General features: G+C 35.3%; 2 protein-coding genes and 1 non-coding gene across 3 annotated transcripts; all 3 read right to left on the bottom strand.

Moving 5' to 3' along the window:
• Positions 1 to 296: 296 nt before the first annotated feature.
• LOC145232221 (uncharacterized) lies at positions 297 to 1,266 on the bottom strand. Its single transcript, XM_080096771.1, has one exon. The coding sequence runs from the start codon at positions 775 to 777 to the stop codon at positions 352 to 354; it is 426 nt and encodes a 141-aa protein (XP_079952897.1). The 5' UTR covers positions 778 to 1,266; the 3' UTR covers positions 297 to 351.
• Positions 1,267 to 1,323: 57 nt separating this feature from the next.
• On the bottom strand, positions 1,324 to 27,586 carry LOC145232189 (unconventional myosin-Va-like). The gene is made up of 41 exons (XM_080096731.1): positions 27,310 to 27,586; positions 27,108 to 27,230; positions 26,598 to 26,769; positions 26,345 to 26,489; positions 25,914 to 26,070; positions 25,081 to 25,224; positions 24,819 to 24,900; positions 24,545 to 24,652; positions 24,363 to 24,475; positions 23,155 to 23,286; positions 22,730 to 22,863; positions 21,677 to 21,758; positions 19,998 to 20,138; positions 19,411 to 19,541; positions 19,062 to 19,140; positions 16,930 to 17,103; positions 16,669 to 16,766; positions 16,261 to 16,374; positions 15,532 to 15,670; positions 15,171 to 15,328; positions 13,940 to 14,129; positions 13,640 to 13,756; positions 13,421 to 13,510; positions 12,898 to 13,122; positions 12,252 to 12,345; positions 11,761 to 11,888; positions 11,586 to 11,696; positions 11,117 to 11,263; positions 10,626 to 10,739; positions 9,500 to 9,619; positions 8,704 to 8,822; positions 8,255 to 8,354; positions 7,798 to 7,969; positions 7,247 to 7,429; positions 6,427 to 6,581; positions 6,085 to 6,174; positions 5,582 to 5,732; positions 4,945 to 5,078; positions 4,277 to 4,434; positions 3,690 to 3,864; positions 1,324 to 3,295 (listed from the first exon to the last, which is right to left on the bottom strand). Exons 1-41 carry the CDS (start codon positions 27,334 to 27,336, stop codon positions 3,047 to 3,049), a joined length of 5,475 nt encoding a protein of 1,824 aa, XP_079952857.1. The 5' UTR covers positions 27,337 to 27,586; the 3' UTR covers positions 1,324 to 3,046.
• Trnas-gga (transfer RNA serine (anticodon GGA)) lies at positions 14,320 to 14,393 on the bottom strand. Its single transcript has one exon. It is a non-coding gene; the product is annotated as a tRNA-Ser (tRNA).
• Positions 27,587 to 27,753: the final 167 nt, after the last annotated feature.

Below are 27,753 nucleotides of genomic sequence, written 5' to 3'. Positions count from 1 at the left end.
GACGTCACAAAAGCAGGGATTTAGAGTTAAGCCTACAATTACAACAGAACAGCACTATGTACGCACATTACCTTAAAAATATACACAGTTTTGTTTAGCAAATTGGCATTTTTTCGATACAAACAGCGACGTAAAATGCAGCGCTGGGAAATATCATTAAATCTGTGTCGCCTAACTGCGCCCTAAACCTGACTTATGGGGTAGGGCTTACCCGTTAGGCTACAATGAACTGGCAGTTTTTGTGGACTTGATCTTCGCTATGACTATGTATATTCGTTTTTTATTTCTTGACAAAACTTAATGCACAAATATATTTACACGGAAATAAATGAACGGTTTTTAAAAATGCATCTACTTTTCCTCGTCCTCTATCACCACTACGTCATCTAAAACATTTCCCAACATTTCTGTGTCTTCTTTTCCTCCAGGGGCAATATTTTGTGCTTCTAAAATTTCCACATCACCTTCTGCCGGATCAGCTATAAGAGCCTCCAAGCGCATCTTCTGCTTTTTCTCGAAGTCAGGATCTTCTTCAGGAAGACAAGGAGGCTGCCATTTCGAGTCTTTCATTCCTTGTGTCTGTTCGAGCCTTTCCAGTTCGGATTCAGGGCCCAGTAACCACTGTTTTCCAGATTCTTTCGACTGCACTTCGTACCTTCCGTACCGTGGAACTTTGAAAACCGTTTTTCCGTGAAACATCAGCAAGACCGTCGCTGCACTTATCATCAGAAGTATGATATTGCTTGGATCCGAAATCAGGCGACCGAGAAGCGACATTTTAGAACTTTAAACTGCTTTGATGTATCCGGTTGTAATTAATCCTCCAGGAACTGATCACCAATACATCGTTGGTTTGCAAGTGCTTCAATGACAATAAGTTTAGTTTTACCCCGCCTAAAAACGATTTTTACAACACAACCGTTACAAAAGCCAAAACAATTTAGGATATTAAACCGAACTTTTTCTGTACAATCCAAATTTACCTTTTTTTACTTAAACAGCTACTGCAGTCGTTTAAAAACTTTTCACCGTTACAGAGTTTCATCGTTGTGCTTGTGAGTATGAAGTGGTCACATTTCGAGTACCTCACTTTCAGTTTCAACATTCGCAGCTGATCAAATAACACTTTGCGACGGAATTGTAGCGCAACCTCTAGTTATGCTCGTTACATATTGTTCTGCCTCGTGTATCGATGTATGCTAATTGATCATCCATTCTACTTACAGTGCTCGTCCGACCGAGCGAGTTACAACAAACAAAATAAGTTTGAACGTTCATGGAATGTTTTTTGATTTGTCGTCACGTGATAAAATTAACCAGTCGTGCGTGTGATCACATTTATTGCACGGACAAATCGGTTCAACCCAAGAGACGGTATATATATATGTATATTCACAACTATAGGAGAAACTTGGCCAGCCCACTCGGGAATATAAGCCATGACGGCGACCACATACATGTATATCTTTTTAGGGGGCTGATTGTTCGAAAAGATAAATATGAAGTTTTTTTGTAAAGAGTCCTGTTGGAATGTCAGTAAGCCTGTCACAAGCTACGCGTGAAACGGGTTCCGAGCGAGCTTTGTGGTTCAAAATGTGCCAGAAAGTCATTGTACGTTTTCCATGGAAACTCAAAACGTAGGCATTTAATACATGAACGCTCAAAGCTCGTTCGAACTGAAATGTGAACAGGCGTACCGATTTTACACATCGTGCAACTTTCCTCACAATTGTCACATGAAATTAGGGGTCACATCGAAACTTAAAAGTAGAACACTGCAACATACGTCAAATGGAGAGAACCAAGCCGTGAAACGACAAGTGACAGAAAAACAGTTTCCAAGTGCGGAAGCGACCTGAATGTTACGTCACAATGAACTAGGTTACGTTAATCTACGATGATTCACAATACGAGCAATGCGGTGGCGTAAATTTCAGCAACTATTTTGTTTCTGGAGCAAAAGTATGACATCAAGCAGATTTTGCGCATAGCCTAAATGACAGGAAATACATTAATTTAATTCCACAGTTTTAACATAACAGTTTGCTAAAAATAGAAAAATATCCCCAATATGGGAAGCACCAGTGCTAGGAACCTTTGGTTGAAGTTGTAACTAGTTTAAGGCTTACAAAGAATTTTAAGTAGGTGTCGTGCCGATATTTCAATGACGTTTACCTATAGCGGCAACAGATTTGCGAAAATAGCTCTTGCATAATATGATTGCAACACCAGGCAAATGTATACACATGAAATAGGGATACGTAGTAAAGGTACATTGACGAATCATCAATTTGCTATTATGGCGCTTGCGTATAGTTCAGCATGTACTTCAAACGACGCCTTCAAAGTAGCAGCTGTAGAATTATGGCGCTAGATGGGCGAAAAATCTATGTCTAATAGGCGGCTATGCAAGAAAAGAAAAAGGATGAAACGTTTCAGTAACACAAAAAACAGCACAATTTTCTAGCGGGAAATAAACTGCCACGTTAGAAGAAAAATAAAAACAATAAATACCTTATTTCGTCACATAAAGCACACCAATTGCTCGAGTATACGGTGTTCCAAAAATAAATACGCAGTTCATACATGGCGGTACAAAATTAAACTTTACCTGCACCATAAAGTGACATGTTTAATGATATCGTTTTTTGCGTTCTTTTTAACAGTGTGTTGATGTGATGCAAAGTACCAGTGGTAGTGACAAGAAATAAAAGTGCGTGATGACAAAGTTCACCTTTATATGTATAAATATGTTATATGTCATATTTTTTGCGTCGAGTATATTGCACTAAAGTTGAAATTATAAAAAATTTGGTTCTTGAATTGATCTTGCATACGGCAACACAAATTATCCCAAAACACACAAAAAAAAGCTTAGAAAAAAGAAGAATTGTAAGTCCGGTTGGGATCTTCGGGTCGCGTTTGGGTTTGAGTTTCAATAAAATAGGCTGGATTTGGGCATGACTCTGGATCATTTTTGTCAAATTTTCACAAAACTTGAGGCCTAAATCAGGCTTTTTTGCCTGGCTCGGGTTTTACACACATTTTAGACTGATTTGATCAAGTTAGCACAACGTAGGGTATCAGGTACGGTGATTTGATCTAGTCCAAGCGGAGACGGGGAATAAGGGAAGGTGACTCCGTACATGAAACTGTTGTCCATCAGGAGACTCTCTTGCTGACCGGAAGTTGTCCGAATGTTGCGCAATTTCGACTGCACGGTTTTGATGAATTTCAGAGAGACACGTTCCTCGTAGTCGTTAGTCGGAGTCATCATTTGAAGTAATTTGACGATCTATAAAGGTAAGAATACAAAGATGAAAGAAGGTGACGTTACAGTTTGAATAAGACACGATTGTATATGTCGTAAAGTGTTAGCAAACAACTTTACTTTCACAAAATATTTTACAACAAGTGTTTAATGCATTTACCAAATTTTATATTTCGCATCTTATGTTTTAGGGACTAATGACAAAATGCGAATGTGCATGAAAACGCTAAAACACCGTTTTGATCTCCGTAGTTAGCACAAGCAAGCGCACACATCACAAAAAAGTTGCATAGTAGTATTTTAACAACTTTTGTGTGTTTTAGTCTGCACAACGTGTCGAGACCAAAAGAAACAACATAGGTAAGTTTTTGATGATGTGTACATTACATTCATGAAGTCAGAAGCCCATTTTGCTTACTTGTTGTGCGTTAAGACTCGTGCACATCTTGCAAACCTCCTCAGCGTCTCCGTCCGACTGTTTCTTCACTTGTAGAAGTTGCGAAGCGTGAACCAGTGGTTCTAAGGTGTCGCGAATCATACTCTCAGCGAGGTTTGTCTTTCGAAGCCATTCCTCTAACTGCGATACGTTGTACCTGGAAATGCACACAGTACGATATATTTAAAAAAATTGGCTTGAAATCGATTAAATTCCGCTGCCAACTGATAAAGTCTAATTTTAAACGGACACAAAATTGAGGTCCAAGCTCAATACTACAAACAACGAGTTTGTTCCCAATGTTAGATTTACCAAGATAACGTTACGACGCAAAGGTAAAGTAAGCCAGAATCAAGTCCGTTTAAACTTTACCCAACCAAAATAGCCTGGCCCCATTTACAAATCAAATTTGGAAAAACTGTGGCAAATGGATACCGAGTATAAAGTCAGGTCCGAAATAAGCCTGTTTCATTGAGTCCAGGCCCGAACCTGACCCGGCTGTGCATAATTACCTTTTTTACGACTGGTACAAGATTATAAAACCAAAGTAGCTATTAAACTATGCTTACCTGATCTGCATTGCTTTTGACCAGTTGCAGAGTTCCTTCCTGACAAGTTGGTTATTGAGCGTATGAGCAGTAATGGCGTAGAAAACTTGTCTGAAAACCTGTTTGATCAAGGCTGGTTCGGTTCCGTGCTGGATCATCATGTTGTGGAAAGCGCTCAGCTGTGAGAAGAGATTAGTTGAGTCACTTAACATAATTGTGCTGTTTAATGTTGTTAAATCTCAAATACGATAATGTCGGAGGAACAGTTCATTGGTGAATACACTAGAGCAAAATGCAGCAAAATAGCCTAAGGTAAAATTATTGCCAAACTGACAATGAGATTATCAAGTTTTACAATCAAAGTTACTGAAGTAATTCCGTTTTTTATGATGCCTTGATTTATGTGGGCGGCTTTACACTTGTTTGGGTGCAGAAATTAATTTTGGACTAAATTTCAAAACACAACAGAGTACAATTCCATTTAGCAAAATGTACTAAAAGCGGCGAGCTTATAGATATTCCAGTTTTTAAACTGCACTACCCTAAACAAGACACCGGTTAGTGTAAATAAGGGGGAAAGATGGGAAAACAAGCTTGCTTTTTTAACCGCGAATTTCCTTTGTGTGTTGGATTAAATTGGCACATGCTTTCTACCTGTAAAGGACGAAGTGCAAAGTTGACAGCCTCACCTGTTTAAGCATAACTTCCACAGTGTAATCCGCCCCAGGTTCACTTTCGCGACTTGAACTTCTTCCTCGCATTCCTGATGGTTTGACCGAAGACGAAAGACCCTGTATTGTGTCGTGTTCCAACATAGCTTGCACTGTTAAAAGGAAAATACGGCTTAAAGAAAACTCTCAGTCGCTATGATGTAAAAATTGTACAACATAAGTCACTGTTAGGTCATAAAACTCTTGGATTTTTCAACGTTAGCATACGTGAAACCTGTAGGCTAGAGCAGCATTGAAATAATTGAATAACGTGGCATGTAGGATATATTGTCTATAAAGTGCAAGCCTTTCTCTCCGTCTTACTATGTTGTAATAGGCCAAATGGGCAAATCTATTTTAAAGAATTTATGCATTTTTACATAACAGCTTGCCATTCTTTTAATTTCACACTTCGCTGTTCTGGTTTGGAGTAGTCCTTTTATCACGGAAATGTTCATCAATTCACGATTTAAGGGGCTGAACATTTCACCGTGTTGGTCACGCAATATGGGATATGATGACCGGTTGAACGCAAAAAACACAAAGTTCAACGTGTTTTATTGTAATTTTAAACGTTTCCCTTTGCTCAACCTTTCACAGTACTACAAACACCCACCTATCATAGGCTTGATCTTATGGACAATTATAAGCACGAGTCTTTGGAAGAGTGAAATCGAGATATCACTGAACACAGGTCGATACTCGGCAAGGTCGAAGTTACGTAAGCAGTGACGTCGCTGAAGGTCGGTGTTTTCCCTAATGAATTCCTGTGCAACAAAACAACAATGGGTTGAAAAGAAAAAACATATTCGATTAACCGGAGCGTTAGTTACCTTTGCGCACTACAATAACGTCAAAGATTAAACCTGGTTTCTAACGAACAAAATTTTACAATGGATCAAGTTGTAACGTTATGGAACGCTTGCTTGCTATTACTAGGGAAGTTTAATTATAAAGAAAGTTTAGTTTGAACTAGATCAGTGTTACGTCATTGACATATGCCGTCACAATATGATGAGTATAGTCAGTTGAGTATTACCAAGATGTATTTATCCGAACAAAACACTTTATTTGATCACGGATAACGTAGAGTTGTAGACAACAAATACCATGTCTTACCTCTTCTCCGCTGTACTGCTTCATATTATGAAGGAACCGACAGGTGTTTGCCAGCCAGAAGGAAATATATTCAAAGTCGTTGTCGTGTTTCTAAGACGTAAAACAAAACTTGGTATTAACAAATTGTCGGTTATAATCCATTTCTAATGCCATACTCCTAAATCTAGATTTTGAGATTTCGAGATTTCGAAATAACAGTGATACTGATGACGTATTTTAGCACAGTTGTACATTCTGGTCAAAAGTTATCAAAACAGTGCGTATTGTCAAATAAATCACAACACTACAAGCGTAGGGAAATGGAATAGATAAAAAATCACAGAATTTGTTACAGAAGCTTACCTTTTCGACTTTCTTTATGCAATTAATAACTTGATGGAGAAGATGTTTAATCATTTTGTCGTCATTACTGTAATCAGCAAACCTCAATAGTTTGAAGATAAGATAAGCAGGGAGTCCAGGTATCATGTTCACAGCCACACCACGAGGTTTAAAATCTACAAAAAGAAGAAAACATTTTTTTCTTTCAACAAAGTTATGTAAGAAAGCTACACTGTCTTCATTAGCACACAACCACGCCTGAATAATAGTTCGAGTCTAGCACAAATTTGTGGACCTGAAATTGGGGTCCAAACCTGTAAATAAAAGCCTGAAACCCCCAATCTGAAATTTTGTTGCAATAAAAGCCAATGTATAGATCCAAAAGTTGGATTTACCAAGGCGAAATTACGATAAAAATAAAGCCCAAACCATACCCGACTTTTAACTCTATTGAGTATTGTATAATAAAATACGAACGTTCATGATTTAAGTTAAGTCACATAAACGTTAAAAGCTAAAAAGTATATCGTTTTTTTTTACGAAAAGGAAAACGGACTAAGAGAGAACAAATAGTGAATGAGTTTTCACCAACTACACTCTACACGGTCTTTTATTTCCAGAAAACACGAAAGGAAAAGCTAAAGCCTAGCAACGCCATAAGGATCTGTTTCGTCCAGGGTTGTATAAGCGGGACAAGTGAGACCGAGTATGAAGTCAGCGAATCCGTTTTAAGCCAAACCGCAACGAAAAAGCCCGTCTCGACTTGCAACTGTGGTTTTGGCCGTATTGAATCTTATTAAAAGTATCAAACATATTTGACTAAATAACTTTGTTCACTCACCGACAATCATGCCCTGAACAATCTTCACAGTGTCAGCTTGCTTGAACTGCAACATTCCCATTCCCCCTTCTGTTGAGTCTTTATGGCGTAACATGGGGTGGCCGTGTATCGATGCTGCGTCCTCATCCGCGTTGCTCGATAAAGCGGATGAGAGGGTGGCTATTGATTCGGAACGCGGGGTTCCTAAAAACGCGTAAAAAAGAAAAACATCTTTTAAAGTGCAAAAAGGGCATTTCAAGCAAAGTTAACCGCAAAACCTAAGCTTATGTTGTAAATCTTTTCTTACTAGTGAAATCTCCTTGCAAGTAAAACACAGCGACATATTTAGTGCTTTTTCGCACTGAATTTTCTAAGCTTATGTCGATAATCATAGTACGCCAGGCCTATTGGGGACCGTCTGATTCGGTATGACCCCTTCAGTATACCTGGCGCACTATGATTATGCGTGTGCCGTGATCGTTAGTGTGCATCGACGCTTCAGGACTGATCCAAGCTATTTATCTTAGTTTGGTAGTGTTTGAGACTAAATTCAAGTTTAAAGCAAAACTTACCATCGGCAATGTTGAGTTTTCGGCTGTACAGCTTCAGTTGGCGTTTGAGCTTTCGATTTTGTTTGTCCATTGATTCTATCCTGGCAAGCAGCTCCAGGTTCTCGCTCGACATCCTGGTCAGCTCCTGCTGGACATTTCCGTCGAATGGTGACGTCATATCAAAGGAACCGTTCTGTAAAGCATACTATGCGATACTGTAACCATAAAAAGCAATGCAGTTTTGACTACAACTGTAACAATACAAGTTATGGTTTACACGTCTACCTTTGCCTTATCGACTTAAAATTTAAAGCCCTTTTAAACAATTGAAAATCTTTAACCGCCTGATCCCAGTTTGTGGAGCAAAATTTATTTATCTTTGTAATATACATATGTAATCACGAAACACCAGTTCACATGCATGAATTGGTGTTGGAATTGTGACTTGTTTAAACTTTGCAGTCACAACAGTGCTGACCTGTTTCATCTTTTGACTGAGGTGTTTTATGCTTTCACGCAGTTCCCCACTTTCGAACTCGTGATTTCGACGTTCAGCTTCCAATTCAGCTTCAAGCATTCTACGAAGAAATACGTGATGTAAAAACGAATCCTTATGATTCATAGACCCTTGCTTTTCTAATTTTAGCGAAGCTGCCCAATTATATTTAAATCAGTTGCCAAAACCCATTGACTCATATAATAGTTTAATAGGGAGGATTTTTGTTAAAAAGCGCGTTTACTAGAGTATATATTTCATAATCATTATTTAATAATGTGTGTAGTAACCACTTTAGGCTTTACAATTGCAAAACACAGATTTGGTTAAAACCATTAAAACAAATTCATTTAGTATAACCAGCACACAATAACAAATTTATGTGGGTAAAATAAGTTTCTTAAACCAAACCAAAATGTTAACATACAAACCTGTTATGGTCGTAAACTTTAATCAGAACAGCTTTCAAATCGCTTTTGTCGAGCTTGTCCAGGTTGATGTCTTCCATTCGATTGCGACTTCCCAATAGTTCGGTGCCTGTCATTGTTCCCTATACACATAATACAAACTGAAATTTCTACACAAGTGCTTAGAATACACAGATAGATTGGTCGCATAAAGCAATGACAAATAGGGTCATTTAAGAGATGGCTACTAGAAGAATTAATCCGATTATATTGTATAATTCGTTCTGTTCTATTTTTATGCACGGCGCGAAACAGATACGAAGATGTGCGGCTTAAATACGAAAACGGTATACGTCAATTTGAAAGGTTAAACTTGTACACAGACCTTACGTGTATATTTGAATTTAATAATTTGCTATTTACAACGTAAGGTTGATACGTGGACGTACAGGAAAACAATCCTAGACAACAAGGAAACATGCTGTTGTTTACAGTCTATATAACTAGAGTACGGGAGTCAATTGTGACAATCCAATACTGGTTCAATAATTTTCTACTAATCCATGTTTCGAATTTGACAAATAAAAGTAATTAAACGTGATGATTTTTATGTTTATTACTTTAAATTTCAACTATGGTTAAAATGTAAGCACCAGTCTAAATTATAGTAGACGAAACAGATTCCGTAAAAAATGTTAAGAACATCATTGGTTAAAAAAATGTAGCCAAACTCGTTTTCAAAGCATAACATAAAATGGCTCCATGCTGGATGAAGTCAGATTTGCTATTTTCGAATCGCCGGAAAATTTTCCATACAAACCTTGTCTATGAGATCAGCGTTGGAGACCGGTTGTTCAGCGACATAAGATTTCAGTTGAATCACTTCACTTCTTCTCACGTCCAACTCATCCTGCATCGCTTGCATTTGATTGTACAACTCCTGCAAAAAGTGCCGCCGTTTTTTAAACTGACCACAAAAGCGATACGCGTTACGATATATAACTAGCAGTTACTACTAGTGATGTACCGAATCGGCTAAATTTCGATTCGGCCGAAACCGAATATTCGGCGGTTTTGCCGAATAAATTCGGCCGAATCAACCGAATCATTTCTGACGTCACGCGAAGTCGTACGCTACGCGTTTGACGGGAAAAAAATGTTTATCTACCAGGCAGCCAGTGCAAAATAGTTGTTTTTCGTCCTTATTTCACTTCTGTGGGGTTATTGCCTTATGCATGATTGGCAACCTGCCAATGAATTACTAATTTTTTTTTGACTACCGTGGGAAAAATGATAATGTGTTGAAAAAGATAAACATTGACACAATTTTCGTTGTGTTTGGGCTTTTAAAAGATTGCTTGGACCTTAATAAGCAGAAAAGACACGTTTAACGCTTTAAATTTGTGTTCGTAAAAGATTCGGTTTCGGCCGAATCGCAACAAATTATTCGGCCGAAACCGAATCTTTGCAAAAATGATCGATTCGGCCGAATAAATTCGGCAAACCGAATATTCGGTACATCTCTAGTTACTACCCTTGGGCCCCTGTAGCTCTGTGAAAAACAGTCCTAAGGTCGCTAGTTCAAGCCTCATATCGGGCTAGCGTTGAAAATATATTTTACAAGGCATACATTTTAATAGGGCGTAAGAAATAAAAACCGAATTTTCCTGACAGGGGCTACATTCTTTTCACGAGGTGTAACACACATAGGTTAACTACATACTGTTAACGAAGTGACAACTTTAACCTAAACAGATTTTAACAGCTTTGAAGGATTCGTGTAAAACACCATGAAATGAATTCGAAAGCGACCAAGGGGCAACAGAAACAAAGGTTGCTAGCCTCTATTGGGTACATAAGTTCAGTTTGTCAAATGGTGGTGCATTAAGTTTATTGTTAACTTTTGCAGTACTGAATCATTATTGCTGACTCAGCGATTTTTGTACCTTAAAGACGTTTCCATCTTTGGTGAGTGTGGCTGAAGCATTTTCGGCGATTGACTTTCTTAACGTACTTAACTCCAACTTCATCTGTTCATTTACAGCCAGAGTTTCCTTCAACTGTTTTAAATAAAAATGTCAATGTTACGATGTTGGCAGATCTACAAGTCCAGAGGACATGGTAGTTATATCATCATAATTTGATGATAAATGTTAACTTGAAATAGCTTTTGACACCTTGGGGACTCGAAAAAATTTGCGTGCATCAAATACGTAACTAAACCTAACTATATTTCAACAAAACAAAAGTACTTACGAACGTAGATATATAGTAAATTTGCATGCTTGATTAAAAAATGAACGTTTTAAAAAACTTGGTTTCTGAGTCAGCAGAGGTCAAAAACTTGACAAGGCGAAAACAGTATTCGAAACATTTATATAAAAATATTTTATTCAATTTCACCGAAAATGACAAGTAACATTTCTTTCAACTTTACCTGGATTTGCTCGGACAGCTGAGCAGATTTTTCTTCTGCTTTCTCATAAATTCTCTCCTTAAGGTTTTTCTTTTCTTCTTCCAAGTCTTCAATCTTCTTTCTCAGTTCGATTAGCTCTTCACTAGGTTCCATACCTTCTGCATCACCCTTAAAAGTTGGAGCAAAGCACAGTCAGACACAAATCACAATCACTATGCGCAAACTTTGCGCTTTGATTAGTGAGATAAGATAAATCAAATTTTATTTCTTTACCTGACCCTATCATTTTTTATAATGAGGAAAAATTTTTGAACAAACTTTGAAGGTTGCTAAGCTACTGTTTTGTTTGCAATTGAATCATTATAACGCCTTTAACAGGCCTGACGTACTATGATTTCCAATTAAGTTTTAAACGATGTTCTTTGAAACTAAAAACGGCAATGCATTTTTTTCAAGTTTTTGTTCAAACATCGTATAAATAAGGACATACGTTCATGTTATATTGCATTACGGCAACACTTCTTGGTCTGGGTTTCGGTGGGACTTCCCCATTTTCCTCGGACCCCTCAAGCTCTTTAGATCGCAACATTTCCAATTCATCCTTCAAGAAAATTTGTTAAGCTTTAATTCAGCAACGATTCACCGACATTAATTTCTGGTCTTACTTTCAGATTTTCGTATCTTGTCTCAAGTCTGTTGTATTCCTTGATGTGATTTTGATATTGTGATCTTTCTTCGTCCAAGTCGTGCTGGAGTTGGGCACAAGATGTCGCTATTGCTTCTTCAGACGACTCTGACAAAGAATAAAGACTTTGAGGTTTGACATATTTTTGTAAGCAAAGCAATAGCAGTTCTCTGAACTAAGCACTTAAGTATTTTTGTACAGATGTTCCCTAGCGAAAAGTATATTGAATAAGCTATAAGAAAATATGAGCATTTTTGTAAAATAAGCAGCTTTTAAGAAACTTATACAAAACAAATGTTGAGAACCTTAAGTAGTTTGGCATCGTAATAGGTTAAGATACAGAAACTGTCACCATAATTAAATAACAAATCACAAATGTCATGTACAGTAGTATCTAGTGTAGCTTTATGGTGTTTAACAAAATTTAAATGAAAGAAAGTGAAAAAACCGTAACAATACAGTTTCACGCACTTTTCAATTCTTCTTCTTTGTTTTTCATTTCTTCCACTGCAGACTTGTTTTCCTCTACAAGTTTGTCGCGGTGTGTTGTAAGCTCCAAAATGATCTGTTAAGTGGAAAAAAGATGATTTCTGTTAAATATGTTCCCCCAAACACAGTGAACAATATTTCAAAACCGTTTGCGTACGTAATAAAACAAAATCGATTTAGACTTCATTAGTGAGTTGTTGTGAAGCTAAAAAATCCTAATATATTTTTAACAGAGATAGAAAATGTACACTAATATGCATAATTCTTGAAATACATGTAAACTTGGACTGAAAATGGGCGCAGCAAGCAAAGTTTCAGAATCGGAGATTTTTGAAAGAAATATGACTTCTTCGGGTTTCAAATCGTATATTTTATGCAAATCCCGATTTTTATAGCTTAATATCTCGTGTCCTTATAGTTACAAACGCAGTAAAAATGTTACCCTTTGCTTGCGGTGGGCCCATAAATTTGTTGCAATACATATTATGTTGTAAATGGCAAAATAAAACGATTTTATTTAATTTTCTGCTGTGATTTCGAGTCCATAGTAAACTCACAACCTAACACCGTTATAATTACTCTGTAACTGTGTTAAGTTAAACATCTCTCATCAAAGTGAAAATTGTACCTCATCCTTGTCTGTGCGTTCTTTTTCCATTGATTCAAGTGCGATCTTTGTCTCAGCTTGTGAGTCAGCCAGCAGGTGGCGCACTTCCCCAACTTCGGTTTCAAGCTCAACGATTCGTTGTTTCAATTTCTCTACAAGAGATTTGCCCTCTTCTGCTTGGACGAGTTGTTGTTTGAGATTGTCGATTTCCAAAACTTTGTTTATGAGAGATTTGTTTTCATGCACCTAAAAAGAATAATCAAGCATTATGTGTCATCGCTGAAAGGTGTATTGTTCAAACTGCAAAATACAAAGGCAATAAAATAAATTAAAAGATTATAAAAGCGTAAAACGTCTTTCGTTGCAAAAAGCATACTTTATAATCGAATATTATTTAGTCTGGATATTCCAGTAAGTAAGAGACACAGATCAAATTTAAAACCGTTTTCTTAATTTTTTTTTATTCTAGTATGACGAACTGAAACTACACACTTTTTGCGATTTGGTTGCCTAAATCAATGAAAAAGAGATTAATAAAACATACAGAGATATCCAGTTTTCTTTGCAGCTCCATGATCTTGTTTTCCATTCCCTTGTTTAATTTCTTGAAGTGATCCACAGATCGGGCTTCAATCTATAAATTGTAAATGTAAACTCATAGAGGTCAGTGCTTTTTAATAGGTGGTGTCCAGAGTAAATAAGTATTTCTTGGGTTAATGTGTGAAAAAGCCCGTTAAAAAAGTTGATTGTTCAGAACAGGTACCTTAAGCTTCTTCAATTCACGTTTAGCTATCATTCTTCTCACGCAGCACTGTAGATAGATGATATATTGGAGTTGTTTGTGGTAGCGAACTCTTGCAAGCCAACCGCGCACGCATTTCTGCACAGAAAATGTGTTGTTAGTTTTTTAGGCAACACATAAATCTGTGTGAATGAATTTGTTCAAACAAATATGTATTTTTAAATTCCATGCCCTACACTTTAGCAGGTAGGTAATAACCTTGATATATTTTTTCTTTTCTTAAACTGTTGTGTTATGGTAAAGCAAACCAGAGAACGTTACCTGTATAACAATGGCTTTGGCGTTTCGTAGCATGGTGGTGTACACCCTTCGTGCAAACATTCCTCTGGTGTGGGATTGTATTGTAACAACTGCCGTCCTGACCCGAACAAATGCTTGTCGCTTGACAAAACCACGCCACTTTGCTTGAATCCGAATGGCAGCCTTTGTTCGTCGCATAAACCGTACCAAACTGTAAAGATGTGCAAATGAGTAAAATGTCAGAAAACTAAATACAGCACAGAAGTAGTTAAGTAAACATAAATTTACAACATAATCAGCCCTGAAGCGTCTATGCAGACCAGCGATCACGGCACACTCATACCGAATCATCAGGTCACCGAGAATTCACACATATGGCAAGGCGCAGGCTAGAAAAATCTGGCCTGCGGTGGGATTCGAACCCACGACAGGAGTCTTTCCGGGACTCGCGCTCTACCAACTGAGCTACACAGGCTTAGTGGTGAAACCGTCAAATGCCTAATAACAAGCAGTACAGAAATGGATTGAAAAATACAATAAAAATTAAATCTCGGGTGCCGAATTATCTTGTTTCAATAAACAATAGCAAATAATCAGGTAAGGATATTCCTTTCGAAAAAAAATTAAAAAAAAAATCTAAATTTCAGCCAATTCTGACACTGTTTAAAAACTCACCCATTTTAGGGGGCTAGTGGGGTAAATACTGGGGTTATCAACAAAACAAAGTGGGATGCACATCTACATAACTATATCTACCATCTGTGTAAATTTCAGCCAAATCCATCAAACATTTGATGGTAAAACGAGTCGGACAAACTTCGGGGTAAAAACACCCATTTTAGGGGGCGAGCGGGGTAAATACTGGGGTTATCAACAAAAACAAAGTGGGATGCACATCTACATAACTACATCTACCATTTGCGTAAATTTCAGCCAAATCCATCAAACATTTGATGGAAAAACGAGTCGGACAAACTTCGGGGGAAAAATACCCATTTTAGGGGGCTAGCGGGGTAAATACTGGGGTTATCAACAAAAACAAAGTGGGATGCACATCTACATAACTACATCTACCATCTGTGTAAATTTCATCCAAATCCATCAAACATTTGATGGAAAAACGAGTCGGACAAACTTTGGGGAGAAAAAAAATGAAATAAAAAAAAGAAATAAAAAAAACACAATTTGAGTAAAATCAATATGTGTCCCCTTCAGGAAAGGGGACCCATAATTAACTAGAAATTGAACCAACCTTCTGGCCTGGCATCCCCTGACAAAGCGTTGCACACAAATGGCTGCCTTCTTCATGCGAATGTACTTAAGTCTCTGCATCCAGCATCTCACGTTCTTCTGTATCATCACTGCACATGCACGGAGCTTATCTGCACGCAGCTTCTCCAGATATGCAACCTGAACATCAGTGTAAACGTTAAAAGCTGTTACGTTGCAAAAACTAAGAACGCAATGTTAGTCAAGGCGCCGTATTTGCATTCTGTAGCATATTTCAATGCTAAAATTATTAGGTTCTAAAATTTAGCCCAGCTGCAGTTTAAATAAATAATTTTACATATTATTGCAGGTTTGGTGAAGACTTCATTCAATAGTGACTTTACCTGGCCAGCCCTAAAGAATATTTTTGTCTTTCCTGGTTGAAATTTATCAGGTTGTGTGATGAGACGTGCGAGGACCGCCTCACATGTCTTTCTGTAGTTCTTTTTTGAAATCTCACTGCTCTTCATCAGTACACGATATCTTAAAACAAAAAACTCTTTGAATTGCAACCAGGAATCGGCAGTTATAAACAGGGTTGCCATCGACATGAAACCAAAAATAAGGACAACCGAAAAATTAACTTTTCATATGAAACGAAACAAACGTTTTTGAATAAATATTTGCATTTATACGAGCCATGACATATCATATGCAATATTTGGACCAGAAACAATCTGTTCCAGCAACTCCTTGTTTATAAAGAATACTTGGTGCATCTCATGACAGCTCAGGTCTAGGTTTACTTTTACTTATAGCAGGGATTTGACTGTCATTTCACTAAGTTTGTTCCTTGTAATTGTTGAAAATAAGACAAAATAAGGACGCAAGTCAAAAAGAAGGACATTTCTTAGAAATAAGGACAATAAACGTTTCTAAGACATAACCCTTCAAAATAAGGACAAATCTTAGAAATAAGGACGGTATGGCAACCCTGGTTATAAAGCTTAGGTATGTTGTCTCAGTAAAAATAAATTTTATGGCTGAGACAACTGTTGGTTATCTGAATTATTATTATTATAGCAAACAAAAAAGTTGTAAATAGTTTAGGATATACGTCATTTGTAACATACCTTCCATAGAATTCAGAATAACTCCATCTTGACGGGTATCCGGCTGCACTTATCCTTATTGTCTCCAGAACACCACATGCTCTGAGCTGCTGTACTGCTCGCTTGGCATCAAACCTAAATTAATCGGCTTCATTAATAGCTAGTAGTGCTTAAAATAAAAAATTCCACCCCTTCTTTAAACAAACTAATTAATATTGATCACAATTTTGAGGATAAATTGAAGCATATAAAAATCGAAAAAAAAAATATATCTTTGATTATCAAGTTCTTCTTGGTATGAAACTGCATGTTTTATTTTTGATTGATATCAGAAATGTGAGATGTAAGAGTTGTCAAAAAACCAAACACACAAAAAAGTATTACAAATAGTAAATCAAATTTTTTGAACAACGCATTCAGTCCACTCACGTAAAACTAAGCTTGTAGTCATTTGGTTTCACACAGCGTACATAATGAGGAGTTGTTGAGTTGAGGGTGGCCATCAGTTTTCCTAGCGAGTCTTGAAACTAAAATAAAATGGTATTGGTAAATAACTTAATATGCATTTTCCTGTTAACTCAAACATGTTTACTGTATCTAATGTCTTACATGAAAAAAAAAACGCATCTGCAACCACAAAGTACATGCCAAAATTCAAAACATCATGCATATTTTGTCCCAGAAACTCACTTGACTTGCAACCGTTCGTCTCATTTCTTTTCTACCTCTACCTCCCCCAGTGGTTGGTTTTGTGGTGGAGTGAGCAACTTTGGTCATTCTCTTTCCCTGTTTCCCAACACCAGCCTTAACTTCAGTTGGTTTCTGGTCCTCGTTTTCGACAAACAACTCACTGACGAGCTCGAACTGATTAAAACAGAACAAGACGTTACAAAGAATATGACAAGCGTAGTAGATAGTTCTTGCAATTCGACTTACTGCATACATAGCAATCTTAAAATCAGTTTTAAGAAATATCTTTCAAAAGTTGCTTACTTACTCAAAACAAGTTTAATGTTTAAAAGGACAGTTCTATTGATTTTTGAAAATAAAAGTGCCATAAAAGTAAATAATTTTTCCAAATTTATAACAAATTGTGCCACAATGGGGCAAAAAGAGCTTACACAAAAACCAGAAGTTCTAAATGAAAAAATGATACAAAGCTTTACATTTCCACAAAAGTTACACTATAAAAAGCGAAAAAACTTGGCAAAGTAAGTAACTACCATTATTCAGTAGTGTAAACCTTACAACATAAAAATAATGTAAAGGCAAATCACATGATGTGGATTCATGCTTTGTGTGTATCATGCTTATGAGAATTGGTATTGTTTTATCAATACCTCCTGGTCAACGGATTACTAGTACATGCTCCCTAGAATATATATTACTATTGGGCCTTGGTGATGTTGCCAAAGAAAAGCTGCTAATGCCAAACATCATTGTTTTAGATGTTTGGTGCTGAATGCAATATTAAAAATAAAACTCAGTAATCATGTCTTGCTTAAAACAGATAATGACAATTACTTTACAAGTTCCAGGTATATATGACATAAGTATTGTAAAAAAAATCTTTATGGAATAAACAAGTTTTAAGAGATCATCTAAATGGGTACAATGGCTTTGTTTTGTGAGTAAAGAATACTACAAGAACTGAGCAAAGTTCAAACAAACAGAATAGACACATGTCTAACAAATAATATCACTAATCTATCCGCAAAAAAATAAAATATAAAGTGGAAAAGTTGACATTACAGGTGATTTGGACGTTCAGGCAAGATAAGCTACTTTAGCACACAAAAAGTTGAAAACAGGTAAAATCAACACAATTTAAATTCTATTTTTCTTTGTTAATAAAACTTTATGCATAAATATAAGCATGTTATTTTTAAATTAGGCAGCAAATGCCAGGTTATTGTGTGGTGCAGTAAAAATACGTGAATACTCATGCACTGAAAAACAAAAAGCTCGGCCAATCAATAAACATGCCAGTTTACCTTCTGATCTCGACGATGGCAAGAAGCAAAAATTAAAAATATAAGCAACGTATTAAAAACATCATCACATAAATTGCTTCAAAATAATTGCATACTGATAACCAATATTTAATAAATCTGTATTACTGTTCATTCGTAAAATAGTTAAACTATACTAAGTTGCAAACTACTTGATGCTAAATTTTGTTTTTAAGTGATTTAAACTAAAAGTTTAATGCAAAAAAATTTACACCAAAAATTTGTTTGGTTTGTGTAAAATCATAAAAAAAATCAAAAATCTATTTTTTACATAAATTCCAACACTGTGTAAAATAGTCTGGCAAATTTCTATGACAGAATTAGGCAATTTGCAAAATTCGCCTCAAAACCAGTATTTAGAAGCATGTTTTCCACAAATAGCTATGCAAAACCTAAATTTGGAATCGCAGAGAGCCTATATCATTCACACATCACAATGTGTTACATCAAATTCTAGTAAATTCCAACAATTTGTACACACATACCACAGAAATCAATTAGCGGTGGCCCTACAACTTTACTTTGGTCATATAGACAGGAAATTGTTCACTTTTTAGGGTCATTGATGGGTTACATAGTTTTACAACAGACTTGGTATGAATAACTGGTCAGTGCTATGCCTTGTGCTAATGGTTAGTTTATGTCCTTTACACTTTTGTTTTTCAGTAGGACTTTTGATGTAACAGGTGTTTGAACTAAAGCGAAAAGCTGTGATACCACTTTTTCATTGTGTAATGAATTACCATGTTTTGTAACACTACTTTGTAATTTTTTTTGAAAAAGTGTTATTGTAATGCTATTGTTGTTTACCTGGCTCGCTTTGAGAATATTCACTTGTTCTTCTTGTACTGTGTCTCTGTTTTTCTCCAAGAAACCTTCAATCTCATATCTTAAAAAATACTTTAAGTGAAAAACAAGCCCCCCAAACATAAGTCAATGTAGTACAATTTGTATCTTCGCATGCTCTTTTACACTTTGTTTCTTTGAATTATTGCAAACAAAACACCTAATTAAGTAGAGTAAAGTTTTAAGTGCACTAAAATGTGGCCAATGTATGCAATGTTTTATGACACATAATGACCTTGTTGTTCAACTTGTTAGATGTTTAAATCTAAGGAACCATAAAATTTAATTGCATAAACACAACATAGGGCGTTACCTGACTTTGTCAGCAAAGTGAGCAACAAAGAATGAAGTGTTGGAAAGTTTTGATTTGTCAAAATGCTTGGATGTTTTCAGATGTTTGGTATAAAGTTTCTGGGCCCATGACTGATCACTGCCTCTTGGCATCTGTCAGAAAATATATGTTAAATGTGTTTAATATAGAGCAATATATTAGAAAATACAAAAACTTCAAGGCATTTCAGTTTTCAGATGCACTATGTCATAAGATTTTAATACTGCTATTTAGCTGTTGTTTTTTACTTTAATGTTCAAAGGACATTGGTGGAATGAACCATCTCACATAAACAATTTTAGCAAAAAATGTTTATTTAATAATTACATAAGTTTTTGACACATTTTTATAACCTACTTGTCTTTGCACAATCAAAAAAATTAAGCACTAAAAAGCATACTTTCCAAATACAAATATAGCTAGTTTATAGTGTTGTTGGCCCCTCTTTTAGCTTTAGTCTATTTTATTGCCTACATTGTTACAGCTAGTAAACTTAAATCTACTAACATTTTAGGATTGCTGTTTAAAACAAAACAACTGGATTTAATGTGCAATATTGTTTCACTTACACGGCATTCATCGTTCAACAGATCAAGAATTCCCAACTTGCTTTCGATCAAATCAATGCAAGGCTGGTTATCATAGAAATCAATAAATTTCCATTCAATCTCCTCACGAACATATTCTTCTTGTTCAAGTTTGAAAACATGCTGCAAAAAACACAAAATAATATTAAAGACATTATTTACAATATTTTTTGGATGTACTAGAAACTAAATCTATGCCCAATTTGTGATGTACTGGTACAACCAAAGCATTGTTTTATTTGCTTTTGTTTATACAAACCCACCAAAATACAAAACAAATGTAAACACTTGTAACTGGTGTTTTGAAAGACCAATCAGTTGGTTTGCTAAAATTCTTTTATTTGCAAAAAATGTGACAAACAAAAATGACACAAGGTTTGTGCTGTTTAGGTTTCAACGTAACACTTGGTTTCCACTGTTGGCTGTTTCAGGACTTTTGTAAACCCATTAGAAACATAAATCCCTGAGAAAATTCTCACTGTAAGTGCAACAAATTGTGACCGAAAATAATTGCACAGTTAACAAAGGGTTGAATTTTATGCCTCACTGGAACACAATCATCAGCTTTGGGTGGAGTTTAAGGAGCTTCAGATCTTATGACTGAGTGAAAAATGATGCTTGAAAGAAATTTATGTACACAACTCTTCTAAACTGTTATCAACTAAAACTTTAAAAGTGCCCATTGAATAGGAATTATGCTACAGTTTATTGTAAATTCAAGAATGGAAATGACAATAAAATACATTTCATAAGCATGTTAGTTTTTATAGGTGGTAGAACTAAGTTTGTTGAATCACAAAATTTTAAATGAGAAGACATGACTTTGCCTAGAGCATTTAGAGAATATCCACAAACTGTAAACAAAGCACTTCTGATCTGGAATAATGAATCATACACATTTGCTGAAGCACATATTGTGGTTTGAACAGTGTTAAAAGGGCAATGTTACACCACCAGTAGTTTATTGAAACTGGTGTTATTTACATTGCATACCCATAAAAAACACATGCTGTTTACTGAAAATGACTGAGGGATTTTGTTTGGGAGGTAAATGTTCAAAGTAAAATGACAAAACATGAGATTTGAAGTTGTTTTGATTTTATGATGCAATGTTCTATGAATGTTCAGTAACATGCATGTACTTGCAGTGGCCCAAAAACTAGTGGGTGAACTATTTTACATACATGATATAGTAAGTGCACATACAAAAATGTGAACTGATAGCTTGGCATCTACAAGAACTGAATTTGGGGATTTGGCAATTGAGAAAAAGAGATGAATTTCAAAATGCGTCTCATTTTCAGAAAATGGTACAGTCATTTGATGAAGTCTAACAGAACACAGAGTGCCTTGCTTTTATCTATAAATATATGTACTACTGTAAATTGAACAATACTTAAACCTTTGCACAGTAACAAAAAAATATTTTGATAATCAAACAATCAGAAACTGTGGTCTTAGTCGAAGGAATGCTTCTAGTCTTTGATATATTTCACCAAAATGCCCTGTGGTCTTGATATACTACATTTATTTTGTTAACAGAGCGCTCTTGCAATCACTATTTGTTTAACTATGGTCCAAAGTATAACATATGTTTCACAAAGATTATTGCTTATTATATTTTGTTTACATGCACAATCTGAATTAGTAAAATTTGTTACCTGGCAAAATTGTTGTTGGAGCTTCTCGTTAGCATAGTTTATGCAAAACTGCTCAAAGCTGTTCACCTCGAATGTTTCAAATCTGCATGGTTAGAATGCAAACATATGAAGTGAGTAAAACATGCCTGGATGGTAGGAGTCTGGGTTATGTTTGCAAGCTTATGGTTGGTGGTCTCATACCAAGGTGCATGTTAAAAAATATTACATAAACTTTTTTTTAGAGATGTATTTGTTTGCTGGTACTTTGTGAAGCATACCAGCTGTTTTCATTAATAGAGTTTTAGAATCATATATGAAATATTTTGCTTATTGATTCAAAATATCTTTTGTACGAATAAAAATTTATACAGTATACATAACATAATTTAGAACCCAGGTAAAGAACTGGAAAAAAATCTGATCATACAAATATCTTTTTTTTTCAAAGAGCAAAAATTAAACCATTTTAAGCAAGAAAACAATACATGACATTTTATTTAACAATATATACATTTTTTTATTTAGTCAGAATTGGTTTCAACTTAATCACCAAAATTTAAAGGGTTTTAAAGTGCCTGAGGGAGAATATAGTTTATATTAAAAATATTGTTGTATTTCAATCCAACAAATTGTGGGTTAACAGCTCATTGTTATTTATACAGTTCAGCCTTACCATATAACTGAGTAAGCAGCACATAAACAAATTATGCATATTTCCAATGATTAAGTGGTTTTTAATTGGTTAGTAACTGTATCAAATAACTGTAGTAATATTGTAAGTGCAACATTGCTCACATTCGTTTTAATTTTCCTCACAACATTTAACAAACAAACATTTTTGCACATTCAAAAGATCACAGATTTAAATGTTAACAGCTTCTTTATGGGATTTCAATGATTTATTTTCATAAAAAAATACACATTCAATAGTTTTGATGTCAAATGTCAGTCAGTTTTTCCTACTATGAATAAAAAGCTTACTTTTCAAATAATTTTTTTTCACCGTTATAAGTTCAGGTCATTTTGTCAACCACCACTTGTGTTAGAAAATCACACAAAAAAACTTTGACCTACCCATAAATGTCCAATACGCCAATAAATGAGTGTTCCTTTGTTGAACTGATAAGGGCTCGGTTTATTTTGCTCACAATCCATTCAAAGAGCTTAGAGTACATGTGTTTCGCCAGCGCATCACGAGCAAACAAGGCCTGCAATAAAACACAGTCACCCCACTGGCAAACACGACTGTGTGAGCACAAACTGTGGATGAATTTTGACCCTGACCAAGCACCACGCTTAATGCAATAAGTTTGTATGTTTGCTAGATATTTTAATTAGTTCAGTTTTTAAACTTACATCAGTAAAAAAATAAAAAAAACACAATGTGACACAATTCCTATCTTAAAAGGCCTCAGTTAGTATTTTTATAGGGTCAGGTATTTTGCACTCAGGAAAAAGGTTGTAAAAAATGACTTAATATTTCTTGGTCAAGAAAGTACCTGATCTAGAGATAGTGGTGTGACTAGAACTTCTGCCATAGTTGTTATCTTCTTGTTGCAAAACCACTGGGCCATCTGTTTTGCTTCTATGCCAAGAAGCTCACACATGGTATTTAAATGCTCGTCGTCCAACTATTGAGAACATATTTTTTAATAAAAAGTTGTACACAGCAAATACAGTAAAACGGCTTCAATATATTTCTATGATCATGTAGGTTGACAACTACTTTTTAGTGCTCTGCATTTATGTGCTAATCTTACAGTTATTTTTGAAACTGTGAAAAGTATTTTTCTTTGTGTTCAAAGGGATAAACTAAACTAATGTAGTTGTATCTATGTTGTTTCCAAGCCAAAAAGACCACACATGTTGTCCAAATGCTCAACGTCCAACTATTAAACAATACTCTTTTTCCACAAAAAGTTGCACATGACAGAGTTAAAAAAAGTCTTTTTTGCATTCAAAGGGATAAATTATGCTAATGCAGGCATTTAATTTGATAACTTAACAGATATATGTATTCTTGTAACATATAAATCACCACAATTGACAGAAATACATTACTACATTGGGGCAAATTTAAAGTCTCTAATACTGAAAAGTCCATGAGTTGATTAGAATTGTTGTCATCTTAAACTATTTGAGACATATTGAATTATTAAATCCCCAACAATTGGGAATTACATATTTCCAAATTAAAGTAGCTTTAAGCATTGCAACCATAAAATTAAAAAGGCAAAAAAATATATACCGTATTTACTCGATTGTAAGCCGCGGCTTATATTGTTTTTTAGCTGCCGTTTGTGTGGCTTATAATCGAGGGCGGCTTATATTTAAATTTTATACCGAAATTATTTCTTCACTCCAACATTTTAAATTATTTGGGGTTGAAAACATGTATGCGTGTACAGATTATACGTCGATATACGTTCTGTTGGGTACAGTTATCAACACAACTACAAAAATAGTCATACCATATAACAACAGAAAGGTGTATTAACAAACAATCGTATCTAAAATTCCAGCGTGCGGCTTACAATCGAGGGGGGCTTACATTATTTTTTAACACCTCAACATGCGGCTTACAATCGGGGGCGGCTTATAAACGAGGGCGGCTTACAATCGAGTAAATACAGTACTGTGTTTGACAAATACATTAGCATAAATTTTCGCACAATACCTTGCTCTGAATTGCAACAAAAGTGTTTACCTGTATTTGACATGAATCCTCTCCCTTTGAGCCTTCCTCAATATCAATGTTTCCCATGTGCAAAATTGCTGATATCAAGCGAAATACAAGTGACTGATACTTGCTACTGACCCCTGTGAACAAACATAAATGGAGCTAAAACAGATTCTTATTTTGTCACATTTAGATAACAAAAACCATACCAAGCAATGTGAGAGCATGAACAGTCTCTTGAAACTCTTGTTTGTCGTCCACGCCATCAATTTCAACACAGTTCCCAACTCGCAGATATTCGAAACTGCTTGCTGGCACTAAAGCAAAGATATATATATGTTTTTTTTCAAAACAAAATTGTCTCATAAAGATCATATACACGACTCAAACACTTTGAAAAAATGCAACAAAGATACACATTAGGCAAAATCTTACACTGACATGTTGATGCAGCTGATTAAAAAGGTTACAGATCCCACTTACTTAATTTTAATGGTTGAAATTGTGGCAAGTCACAACAGGCACAGAGCTGATAAAATATGTGGTAGTTTCTTTCGTCTACAGCCTGAATAAAAACAACAAAACATGTGTAAAAAGTAAAACATTTGATTAGGACCACAAAGCACACTTCCCTACGCCATTAAACCTTTTCAAATGAACAAAAAAGTACAAGATTTGTACAGTTTTTTGATAATATTTGTAATGATACAATGCATCATTGTGAGTGTGTTATTTGCTTACAAACCTGTGACACCACTCTTGACTTTTCCAATAAATAAGTTCGCATGTTGGCACCAATAATATGGTATCTTCGATTGAATCCAATTTGAATATATTTCCCAAATCGGCTACTATTGTCATTCCGTGTTGTCTTCGCATTTCCTATGGCCTGCAAATAAAAACAAATTTGCATGTTTATTAATGCAGCAATAAACAGTCAATTTGAAAGAATGTAGGGCCAATGTCAAAAAGCAATTTAGCACACGCTTACACCAAATTAAAACACTTTTTGTTTTGACTGTGATGTTATACTGAATTTTTTTGGAACATTTATTTTTTTATTAGGTTTTGATTATTGGCTTTGCGCCTATATATTTTTGTTTTGACTATTTTTTCCAGTAAGTAGATATATTTAAGTAACCAGACAATGCAAAGTATTTCTTGGCTGGAAATAAACATGCATATTTTATGAGACTGATGATCCCAAAGGCGAACAGTGACAGCAGTTTAGTGTGCAAGTTGGGACCACTAAAAATCAATTTGGCAATGAACTCAAAACTGCCACCAGAGTGCTACACACAAACTAAAAATTTATTTGTTGCAAGAATATATAACTGTGAGCAGTTTAACAACAAAGGTTAAGACAAAACTATATACAAAGGGTCTGTCAAACAGCATAAACTGTGAATGTTGTATCCTGGATAATTGTAGAAATATTAACCTTTGTTGTTAAAATGAAACTGTGGTAAGTAACAATTGGACAAAATTACGGGTATTGGGTAAAACATTGGGCTGTTCAAACACACTATTGTTACCAAGCCTAAGCACCACACAGCTCAATAGAGATAAAATGATTACCTCCATAATAGGATTAGATGCTAGAACTTTCTGTTCAATAGTAGATTCAGTGCTGGAACCACCCACAGAGGCAAAGTAGCGCATAGTGTACTTTGCAGACACAGTCTTGCCAGCACCTGATTCTCCAGTTACAATAATGGACTGGTTTCTTTCCTCCCTAGAGAGAAAAATCAATAGATATAATAATGACAACATTTTGGTAGCTCTGTAGTACTGTTAACAACATTGTCAAGAAACAAAAGCAGTCCTCTGTAAGAAATAATGCTAAAATGAACAATACTGTTGCATATTCATTTTTTGATAACTGCCTTAAAATATACAAATGAAATTCATTGCATAGGAACACAACACACAATAGCAGAAGTAGTAAAAAAACACAGTATATTGTGTAAAACACACAGTAAATGGGTAAAAAATCAGTCAGATGTTACCTTGACATTTGTTTAAATGCTTCTTCTGCAATTGCAAAGATGTGAGGATCCATTTCTCCCATATTTCGTCCAGAGTAAAGCTGAATAAAATCATCTGAGTATATTGCCAATTCTTCATAGGGATTAATTGCCACAAGAACAATTCCTATAAAAAAATATTGCTCATCAACACCTTTGTTAAGAGTAAACTACAATGGATTACCATAATGGTCCAATTGTGACTATTGCTGAAATCAAATTTTCATGCACTCACCGCAGTAGGTGTAAATGGCATTTCTTTCAACAAATCGTATTTGCAAATTATGGAGAACAGCGGGTTCATGAAGGTAACTCAGTGATGTTAAGTCATTTTCTCCAACAAGAATATCAGGGTTTCTTAAAGGTGGCAGGCCTTTTTTGGCAACCTCTAACACCTTTGACTCAAACTGCAACGGAATAACAACAAAATTATGAAGGTTGAGTCACAAAAATACCTTTTGAAGACAAGTTCAGTTTTGGTCAGATATAAACACACTGTCAAAACTACAACATGTTTTCAATGGCAAACAGTAAAGCAATTCCAAATCATACTAAATGACCAGTATAAAGAAGATAGGCATGTAAAAAATTGACACTAAATATTATCAAAAGAAATGTAAATGAATATGTTGTCTGCTTGTAGTATTTTTAGGAACATAAATTTGATTGATTTTGATAAAAGTTGAAGCATATCTTTTTGAAATATTTTCTTGATTTCGCATCACAATATGTTGAATTTTCATACCTCTTCCTCTCCTTCTATGGGTTCCAATAGTAGTGATATTTCCTTATCTCCCTCATGATAATCTTTTTCCAATGATGCTGCCCTCCAAACATTTTCCACATCTGGGATCCATACCCGAGTTTCCTAAAGTGTTCAAAATATTTTAAATTTCATGTGTCAAGTAAACCAATTGGCCAAATTTAAAAGTGTCAGTTTCATATACCTTTGTATACAGCTGTATAGTGCTCATGTTGCCTTCACTAGGCAAATACGTTGAAGAACAGAATACAAATTGGTACAAACGTTACAATATCATACTCAACGCTAAACTTCCAGCCAGCAGAAGTAACTCAAATTTGCTACAAGCCTTTAGCGGTACTTAAAAACCGGTTTATGAAAGATAAATGTATTCTCTTATTGACAAAGAACTACCAATTTGTCTAAATTTGTGTGACGAACTTCACTTTTATTCCAGTTCAGCCTTGTTACGGACTCTGATTCAGTAAATGTCGGCCAAGCGTATAAACCACAATAGAAAACGTACAAAGAAATACGTCACGATTACCTCATTTCACAAAAAGTAACGGATATAAATAGACACATGTAAAGTAATTGTTTTCAATAAAACGATATCAAAATGTTTAATCCAAGTTCATACAGATGGTTA

Source organism: Phallusia mammillata, chromosome 1 (assembly GCF_965637545.1).
Source record: "Phallusia mammillata chromosome 1, kaPhaMamm4.hap1.1, whole genome shotgun sequence".
In the NCBI taxonomy this organism is placed as follows: Eukaryota; Metazoa; Chordata; class Ascidiacea; order Phlebobranchia; family Ascidiidae; genus Phallusia; species Phallusia mammillata.
This window is presented reverse-complemented; position numbering and strand designations above follow the sequence as displayed.

Coding starts and splice junctions, on each gene's coding strand:
- LOC145232221 (XM_080096771.1), bottom strand. CDS start 777: ATGTCGCTTCTCGGTCGCCTGATTTCGGATCCAAGCAATATCATACTT.
- LOC145232189 (XM_080096731.1), bottom strand. CDS start 27,336: ATGAGCACTATACAGCTGTATACAAAG. Junction 24,653..24,818: donor ATTTCAACCATTAAAATTAA/GTAAGTGGGATC, acceptor TCTTTGCTTTAG/TGCCAGCAAGCAGTTTCGAA. Junction 11,889..12,251: donor CAAAGAAGAAGAATTGAAAA/GTGCGTGAAACT, acceptor ATTCTTTGTCAG/AGTCGTCTGAAGAAGCAATA.